The 27,295-nt window shown below is 48.6% G+C and overlaps 1 protein-coding gene across 1 annotated transcript in view; it reads left to right on the forward strand.

Moving 5' to 3' along the window:
* kalrna (kalirin RhoGEF kinase a) overlaps nucleotides 1–27,295 on the forward strand; it is a 303,497-nt gene that overhangs the window by 187,075 nt on the left and 89,127 nt on the right. The window contains exons 32-36 of the mRNA XM_056610756.1: nucleotides 1,495–1,606; nucleotides 6,755–6,945; nucleotides 7,147–7,248; nucleotides 13,715–13,854; nucleotides 21,692–21,785. Coding sequence (XP_056466731.1) covers nucleotides 1,495–1,606; nucleotides 6,755–6,945; nucleotides 7,147–7,248; nucleotides 13,715–13,854; nucleotides 21,692–21,785 — 639 coding nt within the window. The remainder of the gene's footprint in view (nucleotides 1–1,494; nucleotides 1,607–6,754; nucleotides 6,946–7,146; nucleotides 7,249–13,714; nucleotides 13,855–21,691; nucleotides 21,786–27,295) is intronic.

Consider the following 27,295-nt stretch of genomic DNA (forward strand, 5'->3'; position numbering starts at 1 on the left):
CTAGCGTCACTACCGCTTGAACCACTGTGGCATTGACTTCTTAATATTGCCCTTATATTAAGGTCTATCACTCTATAATGAAGAACTTTGGGCATAATATACCTTATTAGGCTTAATGACATTTAACAAAACAAATAGGCTATATATAATATATAAAATACATTATTTGAATACGCCCCAAATTACAACTAATATATTTTATTGATACTGATAGACCAACGATTTCATCATTTTAAACTGTACTTCAATAGAAAAATATTCAAACAATATTAGCAATAAAGAGCTGTAGGTAGCTTTCGCCAGAGAGCATGGCTTTCTGGTACTTCAACTGTTGCAAAAAACAATGTTAATAACATGCAAATCAACTGATTAAAGACCGCCCATAGACTTTGAGCGACCAAGCCAGCCAGCGACCACAGTGACTGAAAGCAGCCAGACGAGCGACCAACCCAGCGACCAATGCGACCTACGTCGTGACCAATGCGACCTACGTCGCGACCAATGCGACCTACGTCGCGACCAATGCGACCTACGTCGCGACCAATGCGACCTACGTCGCGACATACGTCGTTGGCCACTCAGAGAGCTCGGCCCTACTGTCACTCGGGCAGAAAGTTAGAACGGGAGGAGAGGCCATACCATCGGCTGTGTGAGGAAGGCTCTGCCCGAAAATAAACTATCCAGACGTGGTTTAAACAAAGTGAAAAAAGTTGGAATTCACCGCGAGCTGACTCTACAGAGTCCCCGATTGATGTTACCCGCTCGGCGGTCAGGTTTTTTGAGAGGATGAGATTGATGACACTTGATGTCACTTGAGGACATCAGCGACACCAGAATTCGACACTAGAGAGAGAGGACACCGGTACTGAATAGCCACCAGGCGGCTTTCCAGACACCTGCTGGTGAGATGGATCCAGAGAATCAGATGGCGAGCTAGAGCAGAAGGACAACATACCTTCCTTACCTGCGGTGTGGTAGGACAAGTGAGACTCACAAAGATGAAAGGGCCCAAACGAAATAAAAACACTGAGCTCATAACAAAAGAATAAAAAAAGAAGACAATACAGATTAAACACAATTTACGGTACCATTTTATTGTATTTTGTGTGCACTTTATTATTTTTCATATTAAATTGTTAATGTTGTCATATTGTTCTTGTTAATGACCGAGAATATATTTTTTAACTACATTTTGTGTGAGTGTGGTCCATGAGCGTTTCCCTAGAGTCCTGATAACTGGTCCAAACTGAATTGAAACTGAAACCTAAATATTAGTACTTGTAACCTCATCAGGCAAAGAGGGGTTACACACACACTTACAGTGTATTTCATAGACATATTCATACATACACACAATTATTTATGCATATTATTTTTATGTTTACATTGTTATTAGTTTTCAAAAAAATTATAAATGTTATCAACTTCTCCTCTCCCCTATGTCCTCCCCTTCCCTCTCCCCTCCTCTCCTCCTCCTCTCCTCTGCTCCTCCAGGAGCTGTTATCCTGCTGTGAGGAGGGTAAGGGGGAGATGAAGGAGGGTCTAGAGGTGATGCTGGGTGTTCCTAAGAGAGCCAATGATGCTATGCACGTCGCCATGCTGGAAGGTAGCGACCGCCCCCCGTTTGGTTATTCATTCTGCCGCATGAACACCAAGTGACAACGCATGTTCAAACGTATATACATATACACATAACCTATGCCATATATCTACATATATACTGTATATACATATCATCTACATATATATACAAATCTACATAACCTATACCATATTTATACATATACACATACCCTATATCATATATATAGATGCTAGAGCTGTCAGTTAAACGCGTTATTAACGGCGTTAACGCAAACCAATTTTAACGGCGTTAAAAAAATTATCGCGGGATTAACGCAATTATTTTATTTGCAAAAATCTTCTTTTTTTTTTTTTTTCTTTGGCCCAAAACAAAGAAGCAGTAGCCTGACTGCTATGTTCAAATGACATTTGTTCAAAGCAGTCGTTTAATTGCACTATAGGCTCTTTTTTTGTATCGTCCTGTTTTGATCAGTATATGCCAATGTTGTTATCAATAAGAAATCATTTGCACAAGGCAAGCCGATGCACTTCACCATGTTGATAAGAGAATTAAAATGAGAAGAATTATGGGACAAAAAAAACAAGGGATATTTAGCATAGAAAAATAATTTGCGATTAATCGCGATTAATCGTGAGTTAACTATGACATTAATGCGATTGATCACGATTAAATATTTTAATAGTTTGACAGCTCTAATAGATACATAACCTATATAAACTTAAACTTTACCATATTTAAGTTTAAGTTACCCTTTATTGTCCCTTCTTGGGGTAAATTCTTTCTCTGCTTTTGACCATCCGGGATCCGGTGAACACATGCACACCGGCGTTCCCAGAGCAGTGGGCAGCCGTAGTGCAGCGCCCAGGGAGAAGGTGGGGATTTCAGGTGCCTTGCTCGAGGGCACCTCATCCGTGGATGTGGACGTAGGAGAGTGCTTCACCACTACCCCCGTCCATATTTTTTGTGTACCGGTCGGGATTCTAACCGGCCACCCTCCGGTTACTTGTCGAACTCCTTAATCAGTAGGCCACGGATGCCCACTGGAGAGGAGGAGAAGAGAAGAGGATAGGAGGAGGACAGGAGAGGAGAGAATGAGAGGAGATTTGGCGGGGGGGGGGGGGTGGGTGGGGGGGGAGAGAGGAGGCGGAGGAGAAAAGGAGAGGAGGAGATGTTCTCTACAGGTGATCCACCAACAGTACTGTTGCTGACTGTCAGTACTGAATAAATTAATGCAGTTAAGGTATTCATAAATTGCATATACAAATAACCTATACCATATTTAAACACATCAGTGGCGGCTGGTGGTCAAAATATTTGGTGAAGCAAACCCCGTCGACCGACGCACCGAAACGAGCGCACACCTAACCCCCCACCTCTGGGTAACATAACTGGAAAGGAAGGACCAGCCTACCTTTTCTTTCCCTAAACTGTTCACCTCCAATTCCTGCTGTACTGCATTCTGATGTCCTCTCTCTCCTGTTCTTCCCCCCAGACAATTAGGGTTAAATCACTACAAAATATGAAAATACAAAATATATTGTTAAGATGTTACATAGAGGTTATTCACGAGGTACTGAATTGTTTACTTCAATGAATACATTGTTGTGGGTCACAGAGCTGTATTGTTAAATTGTCCCTTTATTTTTAACTTAACATTTAAAAGCATGAGTGAAGTAACCACCTTGCTAGGCCACAAGAAAACATTTCTAACCTATCTCTCACCTTGTAGTTAAATTCTGCCCTTCTGGTCTTCCTGGCGAAGTGGTCTATAACTCTGTCATACCAGCTGGGAGTTCCTTCTAAGGATTTAACTGTTCTCCTTTCAATTGCAACAAATGGCAAGTTTCGCAGACGCTCCTGTCCTATGGTATTGCGTGTGTAAGTTTTAAAATGTTTTAGACATGAAAAACTATAGGCACATTAGCCTATAAACCTCTGTCACAACTTTGTCAAGTCCACCCTGCTTGAAAAATGCAATGAAGTCACAAAGTTGATCCTTTCCAGTGTGAAAATCCCTGTCTGAATATAGAACTTGCAACTCTGCCTTTAATCTGTCTGAATCAAACAACTGGCCATATCCCTTCAACAAGCAGTCAAATGCCTCAGTTGGAAAGGTATCTGACATTTCTTTCTTGCATCTCTGCCATCTGACATGTCAAAGAATTTGAGAAAACGTTCCTGGATCACCCCAGCAACATCAACATATCTAACGATAATGGACAGCTGCGCACTACATGAAATATTGGTAGTCTCATCAACCTGCCATGAGAAAAACAGTGCTTTGACTATTTCGCATTTAATCTCCTCTTGAATGACAGCTGAAACGGATTCAATCAGATCGTTCTGAATCGTCTTTGACATTCCAGAAAAAACAGTAGATGACTCTAAATGGGAAGACAAGACCTCGTCATAACGGGCGAACACATCAGCAAACTCTCTGTAGTTGCCTTTATTGTCAGAATCTGCACTTTCATCATGCCCTCTAAAAGCAAGCTCCTGGCGACCCAAAAGCGTGGTTGTATCAATCAACCTTCGCAGAACTTCACGATTCTTCCTCACATTCTCATTGTGCTGTGTTAACTAGATTCGAACACCTTCATTGATTTGAGCATCAATTCTCACTCTGCCCGAGAGACTTAACTGGCCAACAGCCCAGATATGATCCTTTGATTTCTTGTGAATTTTAATTGATCGACCAAGATTTCTCAAATCATAAAATCTGTTTCTGGCAAACGTTGAACAGCCATCACCAACAGCAGCTGTCTTCAGTGACGGACTGGGATTAAAAAACGGCCCTGGCATTTTCATCCACCAGCGGCCCACGCGGGGGCCGCTGGTGGATGGGCACGCGCGCCCACGCGCGTGCCCTCAACACACAGATATAACTTCACATGCACGGAAATAACACACACTTTTGTAGCCCCATTGGTGATGAACTCTCTAACTTTAATATGCATAAAGACTGACTGTCCTCACTGTTCCTCACTGTCCTCCTGTCTTACTCCTTGCCCCTGGTCTGTTTGTTCAGTGTCTTAAACATTAGTGCTAGCGCTGGTGCTACTAGCTGAAGCTGCACATGGCGGCTTAAAAAACAAATCGTCAGTTTCGCGCATTTTTCACTCTCAGCCAACAGTAATTTCCTGGATTTCGCTCTCTTTTTCTCTGCTCCTCCCTTCTGTCGCTTAATTCCTCGATTCATAGTTCATACTCATAGTAACCTCAGCAGACCGGTATCTTCCAACTTTCAACTTCCAACAACCCCCCATACGCAGACGCGATCTGATTCGGTTTTGAAATTCCCCGAAGTCATTGCTTCAAATAACTTTTGAAAACCAATAATAAAATTAAAAATACAGGCAGATTTGTTGTATTTCAATTTCAAACAATGCACTTTTTAAACATCTGATTGAATAAGGCTACAAAATGTCGTGGCAACTTCTCTATTAGAGTTTGCGTCTAAGACAAATGAGATATTTAGATGCAAAAGGCACACAATAGACAATAGTAGACAATTGGTGGTCATATATATTTGTGATAAAAGTACAAACAAAGATGCATCACAACATGCATCAACAAACAATGAAACAGGCAAACATTACAATAATCTGAGGCCTCAGATGGGAGTTTTCTCGTTGCGTCTTACTTCATACTCTAAAGGTACGCTCTGAGAAGTCCGCTGAGTAGCTAAAGTTAGGAGCTTTTATACACTTAGATCGGATCCTTGAGGGCAGTTGGCCCCCAATAAACCAGAAGCCTTTGTTAACCAGATGTTAATCTATTGATTGAAGTTTCTTCAGAGGTTAAGAAGGTGGTTGAGGCTGTTCCTTATCACCCTTTGCTTCTCTACGCTCCCCAGGGGGTCAAGTAAAACAGGCCCAAACCAAACTACATGAAACACTAATAATTACATTTTAGAAGACCCTGCAGAATAGCAAGATTCCAAGAACGGAATGTGAAACCAGATTACATCACACGAAACACTAAAGCTAAGATTTACATTTTAGACGACCCTGAACGTAACATGTAGATTTTCCATCACAAAAATAATGTAGACCGATGTAGATATGAAGGGCAACCATGACTGTAGTATATAGACACTCATATCTGGTATAAATACTGATTCGTTTCCTATTATATAGCATGAATAGGGATTTAGAGACAAATGGGTAATTTGAAGCTTTTAACAGTATAGATGCTTGATAGTGGGCCAAGAAATAATGTGGGGCCGCGTTGCGACAAAGCGGCCGGTCACTGCTTCACGGGTGGGACTTATCTGCCATAAGGATAATTTGAAACGGAAAAAAACCATGAGCTGCCTGGGGTTTCACTCGATTTACATTGAAATCAATGGGAAAATATATCTATTGTGGTGAAGCAAAAGGAAAGTCTGATTCACTGTAATTATCTGTTCCAACGCGGGTGGTGCTGTTGTTACTCACATAAATGATTTCAGGAAAACAACTCGTCTTAGTGACTGTATTTCTGTTTCAAAGCACTGAAAATGGGATTATTGTAAGATTTCATCTATTTATTTTTGTAACTTTTTTTTGGTTGAAGCACTGCCTCACCTGTAGTCTTAAAGAAGCCTCCACTGTTACACATAACCTATACCATATTTATACATAACCTACACCATATAAATACATATATATATAATCTATGAATACCAGACGATGTGGGAAGCCATGTCTCTTCAACACTGTTGTGATCGGTGGTCATTGGCTACAGGTGGATTCCTCAGTTGATCTCTCATAGTTCTCATCTCTTGTATCAGAGGTGTGACGTCCACACAGGTTCAAAACACTGTGTATCCCACCCATTATTTTCCAAGATTTTCTTTTGTAAATATGAACAGTCTGTCGGTTCTCCACTAACCTCACGTTATTGAATAGGGGATAAACCTTGACTGCATTATTTTATTCAGTACTGAGTCAGCAACAGGCTGTTGGTGGATCACTCCCCCCCCCCCCCATCTCCTCTCATTCTCTCCTCTCCTGTCCTCCTCCTATCCTCTTCGCTCCTCCTATCCTTTCCTCCTCTTCTCCTGTTCTCTCCTTCCCTCTCATCCTCTCCTCTCCTCTTCTCTCCCCTTGTCCTCTTCTCTCATCCTCCTCTCCTCTTCTCTCCTCCTCTCGGTCCCTTCCTCCTCTCCTCTCCTTCTATCCCCAGGGTTTGAGGAGAACCTGGATGTGCAGGGGGAGTTAATAGTACAGGACAGCTTCCAGGTGTGGGATCCTAAGTCTCTGATCAGGAAGGGACGGGACCGTCGTCTCTTCCTGTTTGAGATGTGTCTGATCTTCAGTAAGGAGATCAGAGACTCTGCTGGCCGGACCAAGTACCAGTTCAAACAGAAACTACAGGTTCATATACTAATGGACAAGAATATACACATGTACACAGACATACACAAACACAAAAGTCAAACAAAGTTCCTTAACAAAGTCGTCTGACACTGTTATGTGCTTGTTTTTTTTCCTTTCCTGACTACACTTGATCTGTCTGTCTGCTTACGCCCTGTCTGTCTGCTTATCCCCTGCCTGTCTGTTTGTGTATCTGTCCAGACCTCAGAGCTGGGTGTGACTGAGCACATTGAGGGAGACCCCCTCAAACTGGCTCTCTGGGCCGGACGGACCCCCTCCTCCGACAATAAAATCGTCCTTAAGGTATGTAACCACATCATAATCTGATTAGGTATTCTTAGTATAATATTCTGAATGTATTTATATATATTTATGTAATTATATTTAAGTTCTGTGTCACCAGATGAATTAAGGTGTACCCTGATAATACTGTTCTGTGTGTGTAGATGATAAATGAAGGTATACCCTGACAATACTGTACTGTGTGTGTAGATAAGTTAAGGTGTACCCTGACGATACTGTACTGTGTGTGTAGATGATAAATTAATGTCGACCCTGACGATAATGTACTGTGTGTGTAGATAAGTTAAAGTGTACCCTGACGATACTGTACTGTGTGTGTAGATGATAAGTTAATGTCTACCCTGATGATACTGTACTGTATGTGTAGATAAGTTAAGGTGTACCCTGACGATACTGTACTGTGTGTAGATGATATGTTAAGGTGTACCCTGACGATACTGTACTGTGTGTGTAGATAAGTTAAGGTGTACCCTGACGATACTGTACTGTGTGTGCAGATGATAAGTTAATGTCTACCCTGATGATTAAGGATGGGAATCGAGAACCGGTTCTTGTTCAGAACCGGTGCAGAGTCAACCGATTCCTTGGAATCATTAGCAAGCCTGCTTAACGATTCCGCTTATCGGTTCCGGTCGCGGCAAATGCGTCATTACGTCACACACACGCTGCTTTTGTTTTGGTTCAGAACGCAGCAAACACGGCGCCACCAAGGAAGAAGCGCATTGTGCGTTCACACCAAATGCGACGGGGCGACAAGATCCCATACAAAGTGAACGTAGAGACGCGTATCGGGCGAATTTTTCGCGAGAGAAAACCGCCAACGAGTTTTTGTCGTGATGACAGCCAATCAGCGTTCAACAGCGTGACATGTGTAACGTAACAGCCAATCAGCGTTCAACCGTCAAACTCAGTGCAGTGCAGTCCGGGGTGAACTGCAGCATGGAGGAGAAAGTGATGTTGCAGTTTGCGACTCCCGGAGCTCTATATATAATAGTATATAATATAATATAATTGTATATATAATATCACGGCCAACAGCTCTGTGCGCCTCCGGATGGCCGTAGCGTGGGGAGCTCTCATAGGGAATGGGCTTCTCGGGGTTTGTTTACCGGCGTTGCTATGGTTTCCGGTCTTGTGTGTTCCAACGGTTTAATAGGTAGGCCTGTGGAGTATGTAAATGATGAGACAAGAGACGGAGATGGGTCGAGTCAGCTTTACTCTCCACTTCCAAACAAACGAGTGATACTCGCACATGAGTTCAAATCGAAACTGACGTAAACCGGAACTGTCTATCTTAAAGGTACAGTCCCCTGAATGTGAATGTCTCACACAGTAATTGTGGGTCACCACACAGGCCCCCCCAGAATTCACCCAAACCAACAGGTCCAGACCGAACAGGTAACACACAGAGAACATCGGACACCCACTAGCGTTAAACAGAATACACTAGTACAAAACAGTCCCTAGAAAAATCAACGCCTAGGGGGGCGGACCAGGCGGCCAGAACGGCTGCGCCTAACAGGAGAAGGGCAAGAGGCAGGAGCAGGTGTCGAGGCCGCCGCAGGATCAGGGGTCGAGGCTGCCGCAGGCGGGCGCCCCCGCCGCGGGGGCTGAGCCAGCTGGAGCGGTTCGCCAACATCCACATGAGCAGGCTTGAGCCGGTCTATAGCCACCCGCTCAGGCCTGCCCCCCATATCCACAACAAAGTTCTTAGGCCCACCCTCCAAGACGCGGAAGGGCCCATCGTAGGGGGGCCGCAGCGGGGTACGGTGGCCATCGTGGCGGATGAAGACGTACTTGGCCGACGGTAAATCCCTGGGGACGTAGGACCGGGGGAGGCCATGGCGAGACGTCGGAACGGGAATGAAAGCGTCCGCAATGTCCCGGGACGCAGCACGATGGGAGGCAGCCGACCAGGGGGCCGTGGCGTCCGGAAGAAACTCCCCAGGGACGCGCAGGGGCTGGCCGTACACCAGCTCTGCCGACGAGGCCTGAAGATCGTCCTTGGGGGCGGAGCGAAGGCCCAGCATAACCCACGGGAGGCGGTCAGCCCAGTCGCCGCCCGTAAGGCTGGCCCTGAGCGCGGCCTTCATGTCCCGATGAAACCGCTCGCAAAGCCCGTTGCTCTGTGGGTTATAGGCTGTGGTGCGGTGGACCTTCACCCCCAGGACCCCGGCGACCGCAGTCCAAAGCTCCGACGTGAACTGCGGCCCCCGGTCTGAGGAAATGTCTGACGGTGTGCTGAAACGGGCCACCCAAGCCATAACGAACGCCCGGGCCACCTCAGCTGCTGTAGTGGAGGACAGGGGAACCACTTCTGGCCACCTGGTGGTCCGGTCCACCATGGTGAGGAGGTAGGTGTAACCACGGGAGGGTGAAAGCGGGCCCACCAGGTCCACATTCACGTGGTCGAAACGCCTCTCCGGCACTTTGAAGAGTGCCAAGGGGGCTTTGGTATGCCGAGTCACCTTCGCACGCTGGCACGCCACACAGACAGCAGCCCAGGCCCTGACGTCCTTCCGCAGGCCCGGCCAGACGAACTTGGCCCCCACGAGCTTGGCAGAGGCCTTCACCCCAGGGTGGGAAAGGCTGTGGATCGTGTCGAACACCTTACGCCTCCAGCCAGCAGGCACCAAGGGGCGCGGTTGGCCAGTAGAGACGTCGCAGAGGAGCGCGGTGTTGGCCGTGCCAAACACCACATCCTCCATAAGGAGTGCCGTGGGGGCTGTCCTGTAGGCCTGCACCTCAGAGTCAATAGCCTGATCCCCAGCCATAGCTGCGTAGTCGAGGCCCAAGTGGACGGAACCAACAACCACCCGAGAGAGGCAGTCGGCTACAAAATTGTCTTTGCCGGCCACATGCTGAACGTCGGTGGTGTACTCCGAGATGGCGGAGAGCTGACGCTGCTGTCGACCAGACCATGGCTCCGAAGATTTCGCCATGGCGAACGTCAGCGGCTTGTGGTCAACAAAAGCCGTGAACCGACGGCCCTCCAGCAGGAAGCGGAAATGACGGGTGGCGAGGAAAAGAGCCAGGAGCTCCCTGTCGAAAGCGCTGTATTTCCTCTCGTTGTCGCGGAGCTTCCTGCTGAAAAAGGCCAGCGGTTGCCAGGCTCCGCCCACCCACTGCTCACACACGGCCCCCACGGCGTAATCAGAGGCGTCCGTAGTAAGAGCAACAGGGGCGGTCGGAGACGGGTGCGCCAGCAGAGCAGCGTTGGCCAACGCGGTTTTGGCAGCATCGAAAGCAGCCGTCATTTCCGTGGACCAATCCAACACGTCTGCAGGCTTCCTGCCCCGCAAGGCGTTGTACAAGGATCGCATGAGCTGGGCCGCATGGGGAAGGAAACGGTTATAGAAGTTCACCATGCCCAGGAACTCCTGCAGGGACTTCACAGTGCGCGGACGTGGGAAACTGGCGATGGCGTCCACCTTGGCCGGGAGGGGAACCGCCCCCTGCGGAGTGACGTGGTGGCCGAGGAAGGTAATGGATGACCGGCCAAACTCGCACTTGGCCGGGTTGACAATGAGACCATGCTCACTGAGCCGACCGAACAGCTGCCGTAGATGCGTCAGGTGGTCGTCCGCGGACGCACTGGCAACAAGGATGTCATCCAGATAGACGAACAGGAACGGCATGTCCCGCAGCACAGAATCCATGAGGCGCTGGAACGTCTGCGCTGCACCCTTGAGGCCGAAAGGCATTCTCAGGAATTCAAAAAGTCCAAAGGGCGTGATGACCGCCGTCTTGGGGACATCCTGCGGGCGGACGGGCACCTGATGGTAACCGCGCACCAGGTCCACCTTAGAAAAGACGGCGGCGCCAGCCAGGTGGGCGGTGAAATCCTGAATGTGCGGTACCGGGTACCGGTCGGGGGTGGTGGCGTTATTCAAGCGACGGAAATCACCACACGGACGCCAACCGCCATCAGCCTTGGTCACCATGTGCACGGGGGAGGCCCACGGACTTTTAGAACGGCGTACGATGCCGAGGCGCTCCATGGTGGCAAACTCCTCCCTGGCGATCGCGAGCTTGGCGGAGTCCAGGCGGCGGGCCCGTGCATAGACCGGGGGGCCAACCGTGGTGATGTAGTGCTCCACACCATGCTTAGTCACAGCCGATGAAAACGTTGGCGTGGTGATGTCAGGAAACTCAGCCAGCAGGCGTTGATACAGGTCCCCGGTGGCAAACGTGTTCGCAAGACAAAGCCCCCCCACCCCCCCCAGCGTGCAGGGGAACGAAGCAAAGGAGAGGGCGTCGATCAGGCGGCAGTTCGTAACATCCACCAGCAGCCTGTATGCGCAGAGGAAATCCGCCCCCAGGAGTGGCGTAGACACGGCAGCCATGACGAAATCCCAACCAAAACGCCGGCCGCCGAAACACACATCCACATACCTCGTGCCGTAGGTACGAATGGGTGTGCCGTTGGCGGCGTCCATCGGGGGGCCATGGCCGCCAGCCATAGTGTCCACAGGCGTCGCCGGCAGGATGCTGCGCTGAGCCCCAGAATCAACCAGCAGCCGCCGGCCGGACAAGGTGTCAGTGACGAACAACAGCCTGCAGTCCCGACCAGCGCTCACAGCTGTTAATGAGCGCTGGCCCGGGCTTTTCCCGGGGCCCCAAAACTGCAAGGCTGGCGACACTGCTTGGCTTTGGCCCCGAACCTGGCGTGGTAGTAACAACACCCGTCGTCATGCTGTCGGCGGGCGGTCACAGCGGCTGCGGTGTCCGGGTCGTATCCCTGCGGCGGAAACGGGGCCGATGTGTGCTGGGGGGGCAACAGCGCATGAACAAACTGCTGCCTGTTGGCGAGGAAAATCCTGTCGGCCTCTACAGCCACCGCCCGGTAGTCCTTGGAGGCAAAGAGGGGTGAGCTGGCCAGTGCGGTGCGCACGGGTGCTGGAAGCTGCCGCAGGAAGATGTGGGCGAAAAGGAAGGAGGGATCCGCCGAGCCCAGCACAGCCAGCATCCTCTCCATCAACTCGGACGGCTTGCCGTCGCCCAGGCCGTTCAGGGAAAGCAGGCGGTCCGCCTTCTCCAGCTCCGACAGTTCAAAGAGGTTCACGAGGAACGCCTTGAGCGCGTCGTACTTGCCGACAGCTGGAGGAGCCTCCAACCTCGCCATACACCTGGCCGTCGTCGAGGCATCTAAGGCTGCTACCACGTGGAAATACCTAGTCACGTCCTGTGTTATTCCTCTCAGCTGGAACTGGGCTTCGATATGCTGGAACCACGACCGTGGGTTGTTCTGCCAGAAGTCCGGTAACTTGACGGTGGCAGCATAGATAGCGCCGACGTTCGCCGCGTCGATAGCCGCACCGCCAGCGGCGGCCGGCGCCGCGGCGGGCGCGTTGTTATCACCGTCGATGTGAAACATTTTACAGTCGTATCCAACTCGCGTCGGGGGTCACCAATTGTGGAGTATGTAAATGATGAGACAAGAGACGGAGATGGGTCGAGTCAGCTTTACTCTCCACTTCCAAACAAACGAGTGATACTCGCACATGAGTTCAAATCGAAACTGACGTAAACCGGAACTGTCTATCTTAAAGGTACAGTCCCCTGAATGTGAATGTCTCACACAGTAATTGTGGGTCACCACAGGCCCATCTAATAAATCTCTGTCTAATCAATACTTCATTTTGTTTATGTCAGTTGAATTTTGTTACAAGTTGAATGCAAATGATCACTGTTAGCATTCCAAAAGGCACAAGCTCTTACTTGACTCTTTTCAGTCTGTGTTTTTAGGTTTATGGCACATAATGATGGCATTTGGGCTTAAAAAGCCAAACGTATATTTTTTTGTCTAGACCAATTGATTTGAAAAAATACAATTTCCTAATACTTGACGCACTTCTGATCAGATATTCAAGAGATTTAATACAAACAAACACATTTGTACTTATTTTTTCACCCAATGAGAATCGATAAGAGAATCGATAAGGAATCGGATCGATAAGCAGAATCGGAATCGTGAAATTCTTATCAATTCCTATCCCTACTGATGATACTGTACTGTGTGTGTAGATAAGTTAAGGTGAAACCTGACGATACTGTACTGTGTGTGTAGATGATAAGTTAAGGTGTACCCTGACGATACTGTACTGTGTGTGTGGATAAGTTAATGTCTACCCTGACAATACTGTACTGTGTGTGTAGATGATAAGTTAAGGTGTACCCTGACGATACTGTACTGTGTGTGTAGATGATATGTTAAGGTGTACCCTGACGATACTGTACTGTGTGTGTAGATAAGTTAAGGTGTACCCTAACGATACTGTACTGTGTGTGCAGATGATAAGTTAATGTCTACCCTGACGATACTGTTCTGTGTGTGTAGATAAGTTAAGGTGAAACCTGACGATACTGTACTCAGTGTGTAGATGATAAGTTAAGGTGTACCCTGAAGATACTGTACTGTGTGTAGATGATAAGTTAAGGTGTACAATGACGATACTGTGTGCAGGCCAGCAGTGTGGAGGTGAAGCAGGAGTGGATAAAGAGTGTGAGAGAGGTGATCCAGGACCGCATGACCCACCTGAAGGGGGCACTGAAGGAGCCGCTCCACCTGCCAAAGGCCCCCGCCCTCAGCAAGCCTCGGAGGAGGTCTGTACACACTATAAACACACCCTTGTGTCTTTGACTTGGCCCACCACGCATATGTCTATGCGGTGGTGGTGGGCTGTGTCTATGTAATGGTGGTGGTGGGCTTTGTCTATGTGGTGGTGGGGGGCTGTATCTATGTTGTGGTGGTGGTGTGTTGTGTGTCTATGTGGTGGTGGTGGGCTGTGTCGATGTGTTGTTGGGCTGTGTCTATGTGGGGGTAGGGGGCCGTGTCTATGTGGTGGTGGTGGGCTTTGTCTATGTGGTGGTGGTGGTGGTGGTGGTGGTGGGCTGTGCCTATGTGGTGGTGGGGGGGCTGTGCCTATGTGGTGGTGGTGGGCTGTGTCTATGTGTTGGTGGGATGTGCCTATGTGGTGGTGGGGGGCTGTGTCTATGTCATGGTGGTGTGCAGTGTCTATGTGGTGGTGGTAGGCTGTGTCTATGTGTTGGTGGGCTGTGTCTATGTGGTGGTAGGGGGGTGTGTGTATGTGGTGGTGGTGGGCTTTGTCTATGTTGTGGTGGTGGGGGGCTGTGTCTATACCGTGGTGGGCTGTGTCTATGTGGTGGTGGTTGTGGTGAGGGGCTGTGTCTATGTGGTGGTGGTGGGCTGTGTCTACGTTTTTCCAAAAAAAGAATTATTATTGTGAAAAATCACTGATTGAAGGGCTGCAACTAACGATTATTTTAATAATCGATTAAAGAAACATTTGTAATTGCCGCATCTTTATTCAAAAACTGAACATTACTTCAAATTCACAGTGCAGGCTGAAGTGTAAAAACACCAGGTTATTGCTCCAACTTCCCGGAACTATTAAAAGTAATATTAAATTATAAAAAAATAAAAAAACATAAATGGGATAGCACAAAAAAAACATACAATGTATGATATACATTTATAAATATTCAGTATATAAGTGATGTCCATGGTTAACCGGTTAACCGATAAGATCTTTAACCGGTAAATACTAACGGTTAAAAAGAGATTAAGTCATCTTAATTTCTCTCAGATGACAGATCGTTTGTCAGATTTTTTTTGTGTTGCATTTGAACACATCAATCATATTACTGAGCCGACCTAAACACATCACATTTGACACTGTTTGCGATTTTTTTTTAAGCTAACTAGCTCTATATCCTGCCGATTTTATCATGGATTTAAAAACTGGATTACTATTTTTAACTGACGGGACTTTCTACACCATCCGGTTGAGTGATTAATACCGCTGCTTTGAAAGACTGTTGATGCACGCGGTGCCGACTCCGAGCCTGTCTGCACACCATCTGCAGCAGGAGCAGCAGCTGACAGAGTTTTCGGTTGGACTAGATGGATACTGAGTTGAAGGAGTTTTTTTTAACCCAAAGACAGTGAAGGTACAACACTTTATATAGGCCTACAGTCCAGTGTAAAGATATGACCAAAATACAAGCTGTGGTCGCTCACACTAAAGCTCGCTGTGGGCGTGCATGAACCATGAACCAACCTGTCGGCGGCTGGCTGTAAACTAAACAGTGCCGCGCCTACGAGTGACGTTCTATTTCATTCCTACTGACCGCCAGAGGCGGTGCTTTAGCACTGGATGTTCCATCTCGCGCATTCGCGGGTCGAGTAATTATACCAAAAAAGTCACCTGTGACACCTGGGTGACCAGAGAAAGTCTATATATTCCGGAGTCACCCGAGGTTCTGTTCCTTCTATTTTCTCGCGGTAGTGTACTAGCAGGACACACAAACATTGTTTGTTGTAAGAGATACCATATTAGCTTGTCGCAAGTAGCCTTGTAACCCAAGGGTTGGTGCGTCGATTTGACTTCGTCCACCAAGGGCTGCGACTTGCATTTTGTTTGATTTCGGCAGGGGTGAGTGAAGTGTGTAGGCTACGCATAGTCGACTATCCGTCGGCTAGCGCGGCAGCTGATTTCACCTTTCTACCCTTTGCTTTAATTTGCTTAGAGCATTAGTTGGCGTCTAGTTTTCAGTCGCTGTGTTATTCTTTCGGTCTCCCACCGTTTCTCGGGTGCGTTCGCCTAAGCCCGGTTGCTCATTTGTATGCGCCAGTGCGCGGCTTGGGGTCCAAGCCGCCGTCACTGTATTTATTTAGCCAGTTGCGCTCTTTGATTAATCTCCAGTGAGTGGCTTGGGTTTCCAAAAGCCGTCACTGTATTTTCCTGGCGCCGTCACTCTATTGTCGGGCGCATTATTGCTCGGGTGCTCTCGCCTGTAGCTTGGTTGCCTAGCCTGCGCTGATTGCTCTCCGGTGGGCTGCTTGGATTACCAAGGTTCGCCGTCACTGTTGTTGCCGGGGTGTCGCGTTGCGTCGTTGCTCGGGTGCTCTCGCCTAAAGCTCGATTGCCTAGCCTGTGTTAATTTTCTCTCCAGTGGGCTGCTTGGGTTTCCAAGGTTCGCCGTCACTGTTATTGTCGGAGTGTCGCGTCGCTCGGGTGCTCTCGCCTGTAGCTCGCCGTCACTGTTATTGTCGGGCTGTCGCGTCGTTGCTTGGGTGCTCTCGCCTAAAACTCGATTGCCTAGCCTGTGTTAATTTTCTCTCCAGTGGGCTGCTTGGGTTTCCAAGGCTCGCCGTCACTGTTATTGTCGGAGTGTCGCGTCGCTCTGGTGCTCTCGCCTGTAGCTCGCCGTCACTGTTATTGTCGGGCTGTCGCGTCGTTGCTTGGGTGCTCTCGCCTAAAACTCGATTGCCTAGCCTGTGTTAATTTTCTCTCCAGTGGGCTGCTTGGGTTTCCAAGGTTTGCCGTCACTGTTATTGTCGGGGTGTCGCGTCGCTCGGGTGCTCTCGCCTGTAGCTTGCCGTCACTGTTATTGTCGGGGTGTCGCGTCGTTGCTCGGGTGCTCTCGCCTAAAGCTCGATTGCCTAGCCTACTGATTAATTTGCTTGCAATTAATTTGCCGACATGCTAAGCGCCCATAGTTTTGTCGCCTGCATGGCCTCCCTGCAGGCGGAGGATGGCCATGACCAGTGCCCTGCGTGTCTCGGGGTTGAACACCTCAGGGAAGCAGTGTCAGATAACCCGTGCATGAACTGTAGTTTCATGCCTCATGCACTGAGGCTAGCTAGGTTGGCTGAGGTGGAGGGCAGACCAGGGTTGCCCCCTTCGGGTCTTGGTCAGATTAAAGCCCTCCTACAGAACCTCCAACCAGCTCAGGGTGTACCAGCCGCGGCCCCTGCGACTGCACAACCCACTTATACAGAGGATGACATGCTGTCTACAGCTGCGTCCTGTAGCCTCTTTGTAGAGGAGGAAGAGCAAGCGTCCCTTGCCTCTCAGGCGTTCTCTCAAGGGTCTCTGGGCTGCTCGGCTAGAGGGTCAGTGTCCGGCCGCGACACTGTTAGACCAGCCGTGCGAATGGCCCTGGCAAGGCTGGGGTTGGATGAAGCTCCTGTTTCATCTGCACCTGTGAACGCCTTTTTTCCACAGGCCGCACAACCTTCCGTTTTCTCTTTGCCCCCCTCTGAGCCGTACATCGCAGAGCTTCATAGATGCTGGCCAGATTCAAGGGCTCTCTCCCAGCACACTAGTGATAGCAGAGGTCTGGCAACTATGGCCAATGCTGATTCTTATGGCTTGGACCGGTTAGCTCCGATTGAGCCTGCTATAGCGTCCCTGGTTGTCTCCCGGACGAGGCTCTGTGAACCGATGCGCGCTGCCCTCGGCCCCAGTGCCGGATTACAGATGACCTCCTTACCAGGAGTTACAACATTGCTGCCCGTGTGGGACGTCTTGGGAATTCGCTTTCTCACATCGTTCTGGCGCTGTCTCAGACTATACGGGGGTCAGGTGCTGATCCTTCAGCACAGACCCTCAGTGATGCTTCACTGCAAACTTTTGCGTACATGACTAGGGAGCTAGGCAGGTTAATGTCAACTGTTACGTTGGCGCGCCGCCAGGTTTGGCTGGCGCAGTCACCCCTGTCGGAGGTGTGTCGACGGACCCTCCGTTCTCTTCCAGTGGTCCCAGGCCAGACGTATGGGCCAACTGCTCTTCAGGCCCTGGAGCGAAGTGTACAGGTTGGCCAGGCTAGCCAGCAGTTTTCTAGCTTACGGCGTGCACCTCTGCTTCATTCTAGGCCGGTGGCCTCTGCGGTACCCCGTGCCAATAGCTCTCAACCACGTTCAGGTGGACAATCGAGGGGCCAGCACTTCTCAGCACGGGCTGACCAGCGCCGTAGCTCTGCGCCACGGGTGGCATTTCAGGCGCCAAGAGGTTCGGCGCCCAGCCGCCGCCCCCCCCAGGTAGGTACTAAAGTCCAAGGGCCAGTCTTCGGACGCTTTTCTCAGCAGCACCTGAGCTACTGGCAAGAGCAGACCACAGACCCTTGGATAGTGTCCACGCTATCCAACGGGTACACACTCCAATTCCGACGCCGGCCCCCAACTTTCAGCGGGATCAAGGTTACCGTGGTCACCAATCCCGACAGATCCCTGGTCCTGAGACAGGAAGTAGCCACCTTCCTTGGGAAGGGTGCTATCGAAGTAGTAGAACCACAAGAACAGCTCGATGGGTTCTACTCAACCTACTTTCTGGTACCGAAGAAGGATGGCGGGTTTCGCCCCATTCTGGACTTGAGAGGGCTGAATCAGTTCCTCAAGGTTCTTCCCTTCCACATGCTGCATGTTGCGGACGTCCTCCAGGCTATCGCTCAGGGGGACTGGTTCGTATCAATAGACCTGAAAGACGCTTACTTTCACGTCCCTATTACCCAACGTCACAGGCGGTTCCTCCGCTTTGCTTTTCTGGGCAAGGTGTACCAGTTCAGGGTTCTTCCGTTCGGGCTGTCTCTGGCCCCGCGTATATTTACACGGTGTGTAGCAGCAGCCCTGTCACTATTACAGGCCACAGGTATGGCGATACTGCCATACCTGGACGACTGGTTGGTCATTTCCCCAACTCGGGAGCAGGCGGTCAGGGACGCAGCCATGCTCCTCAGCCATGTGGACCGGCTTGGCCTCATGGTCAACTTTACCAAGAGCAACCTTACACCATGTCGGGTTGTGAGCTATCTGGGGCTGGTGCTCGACTCGGTGGCCATGCGAGCCTGCCTCTCTCCAAAGCGCGTAGCTACCATTTTGCAGCTGCTACAGCACTTCAGGCGGGGGAAGTTGCTGGAATACAGCCTCTTCCTTCGACTGATAGGTATGCTGACCTCAGCATCCATGGTGGTCCCACTAGGCCTTCTGGAATTGCGTCCCCTTCAGATCTGGGTGATTGGTCTCCACTTGGACCCCAAGTGGCAGAGACACAAGATGGTCAGGGTGTCTGGGCGGTGCCTTCGGGCCTGATTGCGGGGTCGCCCTTAGGGAGGATAGCTTCCCGGCGGGAGGTTGTGGAGACGGACGCCTCCCTTTCCGGCTGGGGTGCAGTATGGAAGTGCAGGACTGTCAGAGGCCAGTGGGATGCCCAGCAGAGACTGGAGCATATAAATGTGCTGGAACACCTGCGGTGTTCTTAGCTCTCAGGCACTTCCTTCCAGTTCTGAGGGACCGACATGTTCTTGTCCGGACAGACAACACCTCCACAGTCTACCACGTCAACCATCAGGGGAGCACCAGATCGAGGCAGAGCCTGCGGGTCACGCAAAGGCTCCTTCCGTGGGCGTTCCCCCATTTTCTAAGCCTGAGGGCTGTCCATGTTCCAGGTGTCCGGAACACAGCGGCAGACCTTCTCTCTCGCCAAGGGCCACCCCCCGGAGAGTGGAGACTCCATCCGGAGGTGGTGGGGATGATTTGGGACAGGTATGGCAGGGCAGTGGCGGATCTCTTTGCTTCCGAAGAGACCACCCACTGTCCCCTTTGGTTCTCCTTGACGGAGAGGACCAGTCCCCTAGGGCAGGACGCTCTGGCTCATGCTTGGCCAGACAGCCTGCTTTATGAATTTCCCCCAATTCCCCTTTTACTGGCAGCGCTGGACAGAGTCCAGCGTGGCTGTCACAGCCTACTTCTGGTGGCTCCACATTGGCCAGGAAGGCCATGGTTCCCACCATTATTGAAACTCCTCAACGGAGAGCCTTGGTGCCTCCCAGAGAGACAGGACCTTCTGTCTCAGGTAGGCGGACGCATATGGCACACGAATCCGGGCCGCCTGCGGCTGTGCGTGTGGCCCCTGAGAGACAGGACCCGCTGCTGACGTCTTGCGACCAGTCAGTGGTCCGTACCATTTTTAGTTCAAGGGCACCCTCCACTAGGTTGCTCTATGCAAACAGATGGAAGTTGTTTTCCCAGTGGTGCGTGGCGCGGGGCGAAGTCCCGGAGACTTGCTCAGTGGTAGTGATACTACACTTTCTGCAGTCTGTGTTGGACAACAGAAGAGCTGCGTCTACCCTGCGCGTTTATATGGCCGCGATCTCGGCCACACACGCAAGGGTGGATAACCAGACGGTAGGGTCCCACTACCTAATCAGGCAGTTTCTGAAGGGGGCCCAGAGGCTTCAACCGCCGCGAACCCTGAGGGCACCATCATGGGACCTGCAAGTAGCTCTGAGGTCCTTATGTCTACCCCCATTTGAGCCACTAAGTCAGGCAGACCTGACGCGGCTGTCCATGAAGACGGCATTTCTCCTTGCCATTGCGACTGCAAAATGGGTCGGTGAACTCCATACCTTGTCAGTGAGCCGGGCGTGTTTGCGCTGGCACGCAGATGGGTCAGGAGTGGTGCTCTGGCCGAACCCATCCTTCCTACCCAAACGATTGTCTCCCCATCATGTAAACCAATCAATCGAGTTGGCTGCTTTCAATCCCCCAGGCTCTCCAGGGGGTGCAGAAAGAGTGTCAGACCTGTTGTGCCCGGTGCGGGCGCTTAGGGCATATGTTGAAGCGACAACCAGCTTGCGTAAGACAGATAACTTCTTTGTCTGTTACGGGGGCTGCAGGAAGGGGGCTGCCCTGTCGAAACAGAGACTCTCCCACTGGGTTGTGGATGCGGTCTTGAATGCCTATAGGGCACAGGGGCTCCCTTGTGCCCTTGGCCGTTAAGTGCCACTCTACCAGGAGTACGGCTACATCATGGGCTGCCTTGAAGGGGGTTCCACTTCAGGACATTTGCTCCATGGTCCACATCATGTACGTTTGCCCGATACTAATGTCGCTGCTCCTCATCCTGTGGCGACGGCTGTCTTGTCGATGGCTTCGAGCCCTTGATTGAAGTGAGCACTCTTCGTGACCTTTTTGGTATTAGTCATCCAGTGCTAAAGCACCGCCTCTGGCGGTCAGTAGGAATTAAATAGAACGATAGTTACGTATGTAACTACGGTTCTATGAATTCCGGATGACCGCCAGAGTTCTCTGTCACTCAGACTTCTCAGATTCCGCGAGAAGATCCAGTTGGAACAGAACCTCGGGTGACTCCGGAATATATAGACTTTCTCGGGTCACCCAGGTGTCACAGGTGACTTTTTTGGTATAATTACTCGACCTGCGCATGCGCGAGATGGAACATCCAGTGCTAAAGCACCGCCTCTGGCGGTCATCCGGAATTCATAGAACCGTAGTTACATACGTAACTATCGTATTAATCGCGCGACACAACGAATCGATGACCAAATTCGTTGCCAATGCTTTTAGTAATCGATTTTTATCGATTTTATCGATTCGTTGTTGCAGCCCTAACTGATTGTGTGATACATTTTAATAGATTGCAAGCCCTAATATATACATATTTATATATAATTGTGTTAGTATTTTATGTCCAAGAGGGGAAATATATATATGTGTGTGTGTGTGTGTGTGTGTGTGTGTGTGTGTGTGTGTGTGTGTGTGTGTGTGTGTGTGTGTGTGTGTGTGTGTGTGTGTGTGTGTGTGTGTGTGTGTGCCTGCTTGCGTTTGTGTGTGCAGGGAGGTGCTGGAGGACGGGGACAGCCAGAGAGAGGGCAGCAGCCAGCCGGACTCTGTCTCCATCGCCTCCCAGAACACCGTAGACAGCGACAAGGTGAGAACTCTACCTGGTGATCACCCAGCATGCAGCGGCTGACAGAAGGACGTGGCCACTAGGCAGCTATGGTGCCTCCTTTGGTCACACACACGAGGGCGGAGCTCCCACAAACAAGGACGGAGCTCACACACACACGAGGGCGGAGCCATCGCAGTCCGCCAAGCAGCGAGCAGCGCCAAAAGGCGAGCAGTGTGCCACACTCATGGACTAGGATTTAAAGATCGATCCATGTTGGTCAAACATCAAACACAGCATTTTCAAACAAGGGTATCGAATCCCAAATGAATATGATTATGAGGTTTACCAAGTACAGTACAAAACCCATCTTGGTGTCACAGAGAGTTAGCCTGGCTCCACCCGCCTAAGTACTTTCACTCAATATTGATTTCCCTTCAGTACTAGGTCTGGGTCTGCGGTATGTTAGTTGGTTTTCTCCTTTCAAATTTTCTACGTCCAATCAGCGAACAGAGGGAGCGGCTGAGAACAATGACGTTAAAGTCAGCTCTCGCTGATGGATATTTGCAGCCTACGCGCAACGTGATTCCCGGCCAAAACGTTAGCGATTGGTTATGGCAGATCCAGGGTGGCACTGGGCAGATCCAATAGTTTTAAATTTCCACAGACCACCGCCTTCAAGCGAGTTAACGTTTGTCAATTGAGTAGGTCCAGTCTCTCTGTGCAAATGAAATGAAGGACGAGAGTCTGGTAGGACCAGGCTAACAGAGAGGAGGGATTCATGAAAAACTGTTATGTTAGGAAATGTTATGAAAAACAGTGTTCTGTTAGGACATGTTATGAAGAACTGTTCTGTTCCAACCTGGTCTCACAGGAATCCGTGAAATGACCACGGACGCTTAACTCGAAATCCGTGGGATCATCACGGAAACAGGCCGATTTCCGTGATTTGCGCACGGAATTCGCTCCAATGCAAGTTAATGACACTGATATTCCGTGGCACACACACAGATCCCCGTTTCAACGAGCGAGTCGACCACGGGCGCTTAACTCAAAATCCGTGATGGTCTCACTGAAACACTTAAATTGTCCGTGATGTGTCCAGGGAACTTGCTCCAATGTAAGTAAATGACACTGATATTCCGTGGCACACACACAGATTCCCATTTCAATCCGTGTGTGTGCCACAGTTGACCACAGCGGGGGCTTAACTGAAAATCCGTGGTGGTCTGACGGAATCACTTAAATTGTCCGTGATGTGGCCACGGAATTTGCTCCAATGCAAGTTATGACAATGATATTCCGTGGCACACACACAGATCCCCGTTTCAACGAGCGAGTCGACCACGGGCGCTTAACTCAAAGTCTGTGGTGGTCTCACGGACTCACTTATATTGTCCTGGGACCCCCGCACCGAAACTTGGCCCGGTCGGCCCCCTAGGGCCGGAAGGGGGGGCCTGCCCTCAGGGTCTGACCGGCCAAGTTTCGGGCAGGAAGGGCCCCCCCTTCCGGCCCTCGGTGTCCGACCGGGCCAAGTTTCGGTGCGGAGGTCCCAGTTAGGCCTTAGAATAAGGTATTCAAATTTCCGGGCGGTAGGACCTTCCTATCTCAAAAACTGTTTTTCTTCCACATTCTGAACCATTAGGTCTTGCAGGCAACACTTCTGAGGGGCATTGTCCAAATGACAGTCCATTTGGGAAAACTTTTTTTGTCTAAGGGCAAGAACTCCAAATCTCGGATATGTCGTTCTCGGGGGCCCGGGAAATGTGTGTAAACAATTTAGCATCCCTAGCTATCTCGAAAAGGACAGAAAAGTGGCGTGACCTCCAACAGTACAGTAAATGTACATAAGACAGAGGTTAGTTTCTCGTCCCCATTTTCTGTGGGATGGAGGTGTACATTTGTGGCTTAAGTTGTGTAGACACAGCTGGCCTGTGGCCACGTTTTTGAAGTCGGGGGTCAAAAGGAGCCGGCACCACGCCGCTTATGAGATAACAAAAAGTTAATGTGTATTTCTCTCATAACTTTTGGTCATTATTAAAGAGAGGCCTGATTCTCAGATATGCATGTTGGATGGCTAGGTTGTAGGTCTGGGATGAACTTCAGGCCAAAATCTTGCAAGCGAGCCGCTGGGTGAGGTGCAACGAGATGGAGCACTTGCTGAGTCATCTTCTGTAGGGCTGGAGCCACAGGTTGAAGCGTATGCGTCCTTTGAGACCCCCTTTGATATATAAGAGACCCCAAGGTACAGCTTACTTAAAGGTTCTTGACTCAGTCACCTATTGCATCACTTCCTTTATGGCTTCGGCCTCCTAATTGATCATTGTAGTATAATTGAATGCCCTTTTTCATATATACAGGGCTCTCAACTCTCACGCATTCGGCGTGAGACACACGCAATTCAACCCATGCACACGCTCACACGCCACACTTCGTATTTCTCACGCAGAGAAAAATTACCAGGATAGCGCCCACCAATTTCGGCCACTATTTAAAAGTGGAACAGGTAGGAATCAAATGGGTTTCCTGTACGTAGGGTAACCAGACGTCCTCTTTTGCCCGGACATGCCCTCTTTTGGAGACACTCCAAAAAATATGTGGCGGAATTTAAAAAATCATAGGGGATTTTATTAAAGCCTCATACATGTTCACATTGAATTTGCGTTGCGTTTCCCTGGGTTGTTCACAAACTAATTAGGCTATGCCCTCCCCTACTCAGTTCTGTTTGCTTTGCATTGGTGGAAGTGAGAAAGGGGGAGTGGTTAAGTAGAGCCTTCAGATTGGACGGTTTGACTTACTTAGTTACCGTCATGTTTTGTATTTTTATTTTTTACCATAATTGTTTTATAGGGACAAACATTAACAAATCTCTCCTACAGGGGATTGGTAAAGTTCTATCTATTGAAAAGAAAGAAACACTTGGTCATACTTTACACACTTTACCACAGCATCTACTGAATGCCACAGATATATTTTAACAATTGGACTGAATGACACATTAATATATACTTATGTTTTTGCAGGTTTGCAACGTTTAAAAGTTCAGGGGAAAGTATATGCCTCTATTGGTTTTGCTTAAAACAATAGCCTTTTGAGGGAGTGTTGTTTCTGAATATTAGTGTTAAGGGCCAATAATGCTTACTATCATACCTTAGTCACCATGTTTGTGGACACATTTGTATGCAGTCACATGTTAATACTCTGAACTCAGTTCAAAACTTGAGAGCCCTGTATATATGATACTTCCACCACTGGGACATGGCAACAATTCTCCAAATAACCCTGCCTCGTTAAATCAATGAGCTTGGTGCTTTGCTTTCAAAAATAGTTTATAGACGAAGTCTAAACTACAGAAAATGAAAATATCCAAGCTGCCTCTTAAGGATACCTTGGAATATCTGTCTATATTTTAACCTTCGGACCCTAGTTTACGACAAAAACAACACAATTGACGGCAGCTCCTTTGCCGCGTGGTTTTTAGAGCCATGTAAGGATTAGAGGGGGCGGTCGATAGCAACCACCATAGCAACCATGACTGTCAACTGAAAAAAAATAGAATACCACCCTACACACTCAGGAGTTTAAATGATATTTAAATTATCATGACCATGAAGACTTTATTTTCATGGGTTTACATTTCGTTCTGTGTAGCATGGAAAAATCGGAGAAACACTATTCAGAATGCATTGGTTTAAATTTCGTTATTTGGAGCACGGTTATTTTTATTCATTTGTTTATTTTCAGTTTTTGAGGAGGTGCTTCAAAGATGCTAATTTTTCTGCAATGATCCAAAATCCAATGGAAAAGCCTGTGGGCTTTTTGTCAAGGGAACCCAGGGCGACGCTCACTTCCGGGTTGGCCAACATACGTCATCCCTCCACCACTCTATACTGTAAAAACACATGTTCAAGTTGAATGATAATGCATGAATTTATTCTTTATTCTGCCATAGTCAAGCCTTTTGGCCATGGTGGATCTAGATCTGTTCCGGAGCATTTCAGCACCTCGGGCAACAGCGCAGGGTTGCCAGGTCCTGCAAAAAACGTCCTGCCAACATATCGTTCAAAATCCACCCAAAATGTCCTAGAAGCAGCCCAAATGAAAAAAAGATATTCCATTTTGGCCAATGTTTTGAAAGTAATAATATTTGAGCGAATATTTTTTTTTTTTTTTTAGCAGCGAACTGCTTTGTGTGTGTGTGTGTGTGTGTGTGTGTGTGTGTGTGTGTGTGTGTGTGTGTGTGTGTGTCCACGGCCCAACCCCGCCCATCCTCTGGTGTTTAATAGTTCTGACTGAGTCTTCATAAAGATTATACAATGCATACTGTAGGTATAATGCGCTATTTTATGTTGAAATGCGACGTAATCCAGTGTTCACAGGAAACGTATACTGTCAACGTATGCTTTTGGCGACTGGGTTGGCTCTCAGATATATGTGTTTATAACAACATATCATTAAAAGTTACATAAAGTAATGGTTCAATAACAAAACCGCAGAAAACACGTGAGCTGTTCAGCGAAAGCAGTGTCCCTAGCAACCTGACGTCGTTGAAACATGCAAGCGAGCCGATAAAATCGTCCTAATAACTATAAAACTAAAGATCAGACACAATCACTGACTGCAGTCAGTGATTGTTTCTGATCTTATATAGGGACTGTTATCTTACTATACTGTTAACTGATCTTATATACTGTTCTGAATACACTTTTTACTTGAATAATCTTCATGAAGATTATTCAAGTAAAAAGTATATTTCTCGCTAGAAATGTCATTAGAAACACGTTTAATGGTGAATCGGTCCTAAAATATTGCATTTCCCATTCAGATAAAGATTAATAAAGATCATACACTTTCACTTACTGGAGATTAAAGGAAAATGTATATTTCTCGCTAGAAATGTAATTAGAAACACATTTAATGGTGTATCTGTCCTAAGATATTGCATTTCCCATTCAGATAATAAAGATTAATATAGGCTACGTAACAATTTCACCAAATGCTGGGAGAATGTCTCGCCCCCTGTTGGTGCTATTACTCCATTCATTTAGAATGGAGAAGAAAGCATGTACTCCTCACGCTTTGGTCAGGCAAAGCGTGACCCTGAACACGTCTTGCGAGGTGGACCAACGTATCTATATCACGCTTTGACGTGATACCGGGTTTTTCTCTCTCTCTCTCTCTCTCTCTCTCCCTCTCTCTCTCTCTCTCAAAATGAATGGTTTGACATTCCGTTCTGTGGAAGATGAAAAAGGTGCAACCGTGTGTAACCGGTACCTGGTGTCTTTTAATGAACACTGCCACTAGTTTACAATCAATAATCAATGTATGGGCTAGACTACCAGACGATTCTAAGGTTCGTTAAGGAGATATATGGTAACTGTCTGCACCAGAAATTACACACGGAAACAAGAGATATGTATTTCAAAGGTAAGAGAATTTTCAAAGCTGTTTTTCTCTCTTACCTTTTGGTTTTATTTATTTAAGTAGGAAAAATTATAAACGGAACAATTATACCTAAAATGATTTAAAATAAAATGTGGAAAAGATTAAAA

The sequence above is a fragment of the Gadus chalcogrammus genome, chromosome 16 (assembly GCF_026213295.1).
Source record: "Gadus chalcogrammus isolate NIFS_2021 chromosome 16, NIFS_Gcha_1.0, whole genome shotgun sequence".
Taxonomy (NCBI): Eukaryota; Metazoa; Chordata; class Actinopteri; order Gadiformes; family Gadidae; genus Gadus; species Gadus chalcogrammus.